Source organism: Xenopus tropicalis, chromosome 10 (genome assembly GCF_000004195.4).
Source record: "Xenopus tropicalis strain Nigerian chromosome 10, UCB_Xtro_10.0, whole genome shotgun sequence".
Lineage (NCBI taxonomy): Eukaryota > Metazoa > Chordata > Amphibia > Anura > Pipidae > Xenopus > Xenopus tropicalis.
In genome coordinates, this window is record NC_030686.2 from 12,458,022 (window position 1) to 12,466,678 (window position 8,657).

Below are 8,657 nucleotides of genomic sequence, written 5' to 3' on the forward strand. Positions count from 1 at the left end.
GGCCACTCAGATGGTTCCCCCACACATCTGGCACAGAGCATGTACAGTATTCCATGCCAAGGACTTTTATATGTACCCATCATGCCATGTCTTTCAATTCAAGGTGCCTTATACAGGGCCGGATTTCTATCCGGTGCGCCCCGAGGCCGCCCCTGTGGGAGTCCCCCATGCGCAAACGCGCACCCCAGTGCGCATGCGCAAACGCGCCCCCAGTGCGCATGCGCAAAGCGCCAGCTCCTCATTGCGCATGCGCGAACGCTCTTTTTAACTCCCATACGGAGCAGTGGGGAGAGGTCCCGACTGCTCCGTATGGGAGCAAAATTTAAAAATGTTCTTGCGGCGGGGCGGCATGCCGCCCCTAAACTTCTGCCGCCCTAGGCCCGGGCCTTTGTGGCCTCTCCACAAATCCGGGCCTGGCCTTATAGCTTGGCAAGGTGCTCCCTTTAGCATGTTAAGTGATAGGAAACCTTTAAGCATTTAGTTCTCCTTTAATAGAGTTTCTATTTTTCATATGAGTGGGACCAGTGTCAGACTATATCTACAGTTAGTACTAGTGGTTGTGTTTATAGTTTGTGTATGTGGGTGTATAGATTGGTGGGTGTGGGTTAGGTGTGCTGGGTTTACTTGGAGGGGTTGAACTTGATGGTCTTTTTTCAACCCTATGTAACTATGTAACTATAAGACTGGCCCAGCAGGCTACCAGGAAAACTCCCAGTAGGCACCGGTGTCAATGGGCACCTACCCAACCATTGGGCCTTGTTTGCCTATACATTCCTATTCCCCATTTCTCTATAAGATCCAATTGCAGAATTAGGAATGATAGATGAGAGTGTGTATAGAGAAGGCACTAGGAGAACTCAGTAGGTGAGTGACAAAAGGAAGATAAGTAGTTTGGAGAGTGGGCCTGTTTTATGGGGAGCCCCCGACACCCAAGTGCAACACTGATCTTGTATTTAGAATATCTACAAACCTCAACCAAATTATGATATAAATATTTGGCCTTGCAAAGCAACATATACTTAGAATGACAGAAGTAACTTATACCTTTTAGGCGCAATGCAAAATACTCCTGAACGCAGACCCCCCTCCGCCCCCAGTTACAAGGCACAATTTAAAGCAGCCACACTCAGGGTAATAAAAGCTGCCAACTCGTATGGTGCCGCTGGTCCTGCCCAACTGATACCTGGCTAGAAACCTGACAGATACTGACCGTGTTGATGCACATTCCAACAGCCTGAATAGCGACAAGTATGATCAATCCTTGGCCAAATATCAAGTCAATATTGCCCACCTCGCCAAACAATCAGATCTAACCATGTATGGCCTGCTAAAGCCAGTCCTTTACTTGATTGTAATTCCCTCCAGGGCTTGTCTATTCCCTATCGAGGTCATCCCTCGTTAAATGTAAGGAGATGCCAACCTTAGCCCTCTATGAAACAGTGCCCCTAGTGTCCAAGATAGCATGAGAATTGCATAACCCTTGCCTGACTTTACAAAGCAATAACCTTTCTATGATGTTCCTCCCATACATCCCACTGCCCCTACTCAAAGCAATCCTTGCCAGTTACTACCATGAATCTTTACCATTCACATTCTGCCCGAATCTCAAGGAGTCCGGAGCAGATATTAGCAGTTAAGTCACAAGGATTTGTCTGCATTTCGCCCCTGTGTTGTAAACCTTAGCACAACAGCATTGTAACATAGTAAGTTAGTTTGAAAAAAGACACACATCCATCAAGTTCAACCTTAACGCCTATATATAACCTGCCTAACTGCTAGATGATCCAGAGGAAGGCAAAAACCCCAAACCCATGCTGAAAGCATTCTGATGAAATGACATTGTAGTGGGAAGTTGGTGCAATCTTTCATTTATATGTATGTTAAACAGAATAGAAAAGTAAAGGGGTCCTAGAACGATTTACCTGTGGGGGGCTAGTAGGGTATAGAATCTGACATAAATATGTCTATAGCAGTCTTACTAAAATTTGTAATTTCTGGAAGCCCTCCAGTTGGCCATCATTGGCCTAGGGCAGTGCTGTCCAATTTATTACATCTAGTGGGCAGATTAGAATGATGGTGTGATACAATGTAGTCTATGGAACCCTAGGGCACACTGGGGGCAGTAAAAATTCTTTTGCAGGGCCACAACTAACCCCTGGGCTTCCAGTTGGACAGCCCTGGCCTTGAAATGGTGTCAAGGGCATATGAAGGTTGAGCAGTAAGTAGGGTAGGGCAAGCTTGAATACATGGAGCAACTGGATCAAGTTGAGGGTCTCCTGGTACCATGCAGATAACTGAACCTTGGCTTATTAATAGGTCAGAAGCAGATAAGTCCGTTCTTTGTTTCAAGAACCCACATTTGGACCAATGACCAAAAAAAGTGCAAGTGCCAAAAAATATAAATGAATTAAATCAGATAAGAAAGTGCATGGGATTTGATCCTATAGACACCCTATGGGAAATGTATATAGGGAATAACAGCTGTGATATACAGAACTCAAGGAAGAGTTCCCTGGTTATGAGGCCAAAGGGCGAGTCTTTCTATTCCCAGGTTTGCAAGCTTATTCCCCATTTATTTATATTTTACAGCAGGGGTGCATTATCCCTTATAATAAAAATAGGCTTCAGCAAATCATGTGAGCAGAGCGGCCCCACAATGCCCCTATTATTATAACTAAATCACTAAGCCCTGCGGATGAGAATATTTATAGGTTACTCGGGATTCTGACTATTATAGGAATAAAAACTCATACATTTCTAGCTTGCCTACAGAATCAATATCAGTATATTATAAAGTATATATGAGAAAAACACATGAAAAAGCGGAAAAACAGCAACTACTGGAATGACAGCGAATACACAGCCTGCAATCAATATCCCGTTAGCTTGGTGTGACTACAAATATAGTTATTGCATTGGACGCAATCCGTATATATCAGGAATGTCACATTTGCGTTTAGTATTTATAGTCTATGATTTCATTATTACATAGATCCTTTCGGCAATCTGCTTGTTCAGGCTCACCTAGGCCAAATGGGCCTCATTTACAAATCCTACGGACGCAACAGGGGCACGACCATTGGTGTGAATTCATTAGGGTGCCAGCCAGTCAGAACGAGAAAACAACTGAATTTTTTCACTGAATACTGAAATCTGTATCTATAGTCTGTGCTTTTCTGGTGCTACTGAAACAATGTAGCAGAAGCCACCAGAGTAGCAGACCTGGAGGAAAGAAAGGAACATCAGCTACACTGTTTCAAGAGTCAGAAACAGCAAGTACTGCCCTCTGCTACATTGTTTCAAGAGTCGGAAACAGCAAGGCATAAGCAAGTACTGCCCTCTGCTAAATTGTTTCAAGAGTCAGAAACAGCAAGGCATAAATAAGTACTGCCCTCTGCTACATTATTTCTAGAGTCCGAAACAGCAGGGCATAATCAAGTACTGCCCTCTGCTACATTGTTTCTAGAGTCGGAAACAACAAGGCATAAATAAGTACTGCCCTCTGCTACATTGTTTCAAGAGTCAGAAACAGCAAGGCATAAGCAAGTACTGCCCTCTGCTACATTGTTTCAAGAGTCAGAAACAGCAAGGCATAAGCAAGTACTGCCCTCTGCTACATTGTTTCCAGAATCGGAAACAGCAAGGCATAAATAAGTACTGCTCTCTGCTACATTGTTTCAAGAGTCAGAAACAGCAAGGCATAAGCACTGCCCTCTGCTACATTGTTTCCAGAATCGGAAACAGCAAGGCATAAATAAGTACTGCTCTCTGCTACATTGTTTCAAGAGTCAGAAACAGCAAGGCATAAGCACTGCCCTCTGCTACATTGTTTCCAGAATCGGAAACAGCAAGGCATAAATAAGTACTGCTCTCTGCTACATTGTTTCAAGAGTCAGAAACAGCAAGGCATAAGCAAGTACTGCCCTCTGCTACATTGTTTCCAGAATCGGAAACAGCAAGGCATAAATAAGTACTGCTCTCTGCTACATTGTTTCCAGAGTCGGAAACAGCAAGGCATAAGCAAGTACTGCCCTCTGCTACATTGTTTCCAGAATCGGAAACAGCAAGGCATAAATAAGTACCGCTCTCTGCTACATTGTTTCCAGAGTCGGAAACAGCAAGGCATAAGCAAGTACTGCCCTCTGCTACATTGTTTCAAGAGTCAGAAACAGCAAGGCATAAGCAAGTACTGCCCTCTGCTACATTGTTTCCAGAATCGGAAACAGCAAGGCATAAATAAGTACTGCTCTCTGCTACATTGTTTCAAGAGTCAGAAACAGCAAGGCATAAGCAAGTACTGCCCTCTGCTACATTGTTTCCAGAATCGGAAACAGCAAGGCATAAATAAGTACTGCTCTCTGCTACATTGTTTCCAGAGTCGGAAACAGCAAGGCATAAGCAAGTACTGCCCTCTGCTACATTGTTTCCAGAATCGGAAACAGCAAGGCATAAATAAGTACTGCTCTCTGCTACATTGTTTCCAGAGTCGGAAACAGCAAGGCATAAGCACTGCCCTCAGCTTCTTTGTGTGACCCCTCTGACACTAAAGGAAGACTAACAAGATGCTGAAGGGCACTGCCAACCTGACGGCCCCACTGTGAGCCCATACAGCAGTGACTCCATGCTGTTCCCGGTACTTGCTGTGTGTAGCCAGGGTAATTGACATATGCTCACCCTACAGCTGACACACTTCCACTGCCAACAGCTATCAAGCAACAAAGGCGCGGGGGGGGTGAAAAATACATGCTGGTTTTTTATTGGATGCGGTACCGGTTCTGATCCATAATTCCATCAGTTCTAAAAAAGATGTGCAACTCCAGATTTAGACACAAAGGTGAGATTGCCATTTACAGCCTCCCAGATGCAGTCTCCCTTAGGGGCTAGTTCTGGTTCTGATTTAGGGCAAGTACGTTGCTGTTCTACATCAGAGCAAAAGTTAACCCTTTATGCCGGTTTAACCCTGCCAGTTCTGAAGATACAATTGACTGCTCGACACAATATTGTGTCAGCAGAACTCTCCAGCCTATGGGTATGGTATAACACCAGCAGATAGGACAGAAGGTTGGGGGAACAATGATATGTTATGGTTACCCTCTTACCCTACTGTTACCCTCTTACCCTACTGTTACCCTCTTACCCTACTGGTACCCTCTTACCCTACTGTTACCCTCTTACCCTACTTTTACCCTCTTACCCTACTGTTACCCTCTTACCCTACTGGTACCCTCTTACCCTACTGTTACCCTCTTACCCTACTGTTACCCTCTTACCCTACTGGTACCCTCTTACCCTACTGTTACCCTCTTACCCTACTTTTACCCTCTTACCCTACTGTTACCCTCTTACCCTACTGTTACCCTCTTACCATACTGTTACCCTCTTACCCTACTGGTACCCTCTTACCCTACTGTTACCCTCTTACCCTACTGTTACCCTCTTACCATACTGTTACCCTCTTACCCTACTGTTACCCTCTTACCATACTGTTACCCTCTTACCCTACTGGTACCCTCTTACCCTACTGTTACCCTCTTACCCTACTGGTACCCTCTTACCCTAATGTTACCCTCTTACCCTACTGGTACCCTCTTACCCTACTGTTACCCTCTTACCCTACTGGTACCCTCTTACCCTACTGTTACCCTCTTACCCTACTGTCACCCTCTTACCCTACTGGCACCCTCTTACCCTACTGGTACCCTCTTACCCTACTGGTACCCTCTTACCCTACTGGTACCCTCTTACCCTACTGTTACCCTCTTACCCTACTGGTACCCTCTTACCCTACTGTTACCCTCTTACCCTACTGTTACCCTCTTACCCTACTGGTACCCTCTTAACCTACTGGCATCATCTTACCCTACTGTTACCCTCTTACCCTACTGTTACCCTCTTACCCTACTGGTACCCTCTTACCCTACTGGCACCATCTTACCCTACTGGCACCATCTTACCCAACTGGTACCCCCTTACCCTACTGTTACCCTCTTACCCTACTGGTACCATCTTACCCTACTGGCATCATCTTACCCTACTGTTACCCTCTTACCCTACTGGTACCCTCTTACCCTACTGGTACCCTCTTACCCTACTGGCACCCTCTTACCCTACTGGCACCATCTTACCCTACTGGTACCATCTTACCCTACTGTTACCCTCTTACCCTACTGGTACCCTCTTACCCTACCCTCTTACCCTACTGGCACCATCTTACCCTACTGGCACCACCTTTTCCTACTGTACGTGCCATTCCCATGCCAAGGCAGTGGCCCCTATAAGTGCCCCTCTAAGGGCAGCTCTAGCCCCACACTGGCAGACGTTACATAATAACCTGAATGCCCATTTTGTAATTATTATCTTATACAATGGGGCGTTTATAGCCAGTTGTAGACAAATGCCAATTAATTACAGTGACAGAACAATCGATAAGCAAAATGTGAGTGGTTAAACCTTCAATACAGGATTATATTGGACTCCAGCAAATTAAGGACCCCCTCCTGATTTTATTATCCAAAAAACAGTGATATTAAAATCCTTGTGGTACCCCCCCCCCCCCAGAAGTAGATGTGCTGCCTTCTGAAAGCCAGAGATTTTCAGGGCCCGTCACTATATAGATCCCCATCCAGCTAAGGAATCAATGGCCTGTCATTAGCTGCCATAGCTGAGCATTGACATCCTCATTTCTGTAAAATCCCATTTTCTGTTTCTGAGACTCGCCAAAGGGTTTAGGCTGGGAATTTATTTGTGCTGATGCCTGGAAGGAGTCCACTTGGCTTAAGCCTAATTGAAACACTCCCAAGCTTGTATCCCATATATCTGACACTATTGCCTTTTTGCTGCTATTTGTTGGAAGAAGGTGTCATCTGTGCATGGAAAAAATGATTTGGGCAGACATGATCTACATGATTTAATATATATTTAATTGTTGAAGTGTAATAAATAATAGGCTGGAGATAAATTGGTCTGTGGAGCATCTTCTATGATGTTGTCCAAGGTTTAAAGAACTGTATGATTGACCAGACAGCCGTCTGTTACTGAGCCGTATAGTTAGGTGCCTCGCATAGAGAAGATCAAGTACTTAAGGAACAGAAATGCTCATTTAGGTGGTCAGTCAACTGGTCGGAGCCAATGACTCTCCCATGACTTTTATATGACACCCATCCTAATTGACTTCAATGAATGGGCGATTACTAAAATAGTTAGACCTGCATGTTGAAATAAAATATATGATGGAATACAGATATTAATTGCTGTGGTTTACAGAACAAGAAGAACCTTAGTAGAGAAGGAGCATAACGTTGGATCTTGCAGCCAATGTAGAAGCTGACAAGAACATGATTTATGAGTCTAGAACAGACCCTCCAACTGTGCCCATGACATTGAACATCGTATGGTGGATCTGCTAATTAAACTTGGCTGAAGAGCTTATTTAGGGTTAGTGCTTCCTGCCATGGACCTATACAGGTATGGGACCTACTGTACAAAAGCCTGTTATCCAGAAAACTCCAAATTACGGAAAGGTCATCTCCCATAGACTCCATTTTAATGAAATGATTCACATTTCCTTTTTCTGTGTTGATCCCAACTAAGATATAATTAATCCTTTTTGGAGCCAAAACAATCCAATTAATAATATTTTAGTAGACTTAAGGTATGGAGATCCAAAGGAGTCCAAGCACTCAGGTATAACATCTCCTCTGCTGGATCATACCACTCAAGGGGGGTGGGGGGTCCTTACAGACATGGGGGGGTTATAATCAGAATGAATGGAAAAACGTTGCCACTGCTTATGGCCAGGGATGTGCCTGTAGGTAGCCATTTCGCAATATATTCTAAACTGATAAACATATAAGGAAGAACCAAGCTCCTTTCAAGGGTTCAGACTGAAGCCCCCCGGCTGCTGAATAACAGACCCCACAAAGACTTGCAACCAACACACAGATAAGGTTCTTACCCCCATCATCTTCATCAAAGGAGTTCATGCAGGGAAAATAGACGGCCAGAGCCTCGAAGGAGGCAGACAGACTAATCCTGCTCTGGGACCTCTCCATGAACATGCCCGGGGTGCCCCCAGGCTCTGAGTGGGGCTTGGGCAGTTTGGCTGCCCCATTTTTCACTCGGAGCACGGCACGGGGCGTCTTGGCAGCTGGTGTGGCTTCCCAAAGAGAAAGAAAATGTCCTTATGCCTTGCTGCCCCCTAAGAACAAGTGTATCCCCAGAACAGAGCACAGACTCCCCGTGTAGCTGTTGCATTGACAGGAGTCAGTAATGGAAGCTTCTCCTGGGTACCGAGAGTGCCAGTGCCACCGGGGAGCGATGCTGAATGGAACCGATCTCCTCGCTCTCTCCCTTTCCACTCAGCTCACTCTTCATTCACAGCAGAGCAGACAGGAGGAGGGAGCTGAATGAAGTCATTATGAGGGTGTATGCTAGCCAATCAGAACTTCTGTCAGGCAGATAAGAGGCGTGGCCTATGCTACTCCTGTCAGGAAGGATGCTCAACTTCAGGGCTTCTTGCTAAATGTAGAGCTGACAGGTGCTCTGGCCAAGGGGAGTGAATGAGCAGGGGGCAAACAGGCAGTACCAGCGTCAACACGCTGATAGGGCTCATCACTAAGGGGTATATTTATCATGCTGTGTAAAAAGAGTGAAGCATT

The 8,657-nt window shown here is 45.2% G+C and overlaps 1 protein-coding gene across 3 annotated transcripts in view; it reads right to left on the reverse strand.

The window, feature by feature from the left end:
- The window catches only part of rims4 (regulating synaptic membrane exocytosis 4), a 98,732-nt gene extending 90,359 nt beyond the window's left edge, over window positions 1-8,373 (reverse strand). For all 3 annotated transcript variants that reach the window (XR_004220693.1, XM_031894810.1, XM_002938012.5), the window contains exon 1: window positions 7,955-8,373. Coding sequence is in view for 2 of the 3 variants with exons in the window: in XM_031894810.1 (XP_031750670.1) it covers window positions 7,955-8,057 (103 nt within the window). In the remaining variant the exon portion in view is untranslated. The remainder of the gene's footprint in view (window positions 1-7,954) is intronic.
- Window positions 8,374-8,657: the final 284 nt, after the last annotated feature.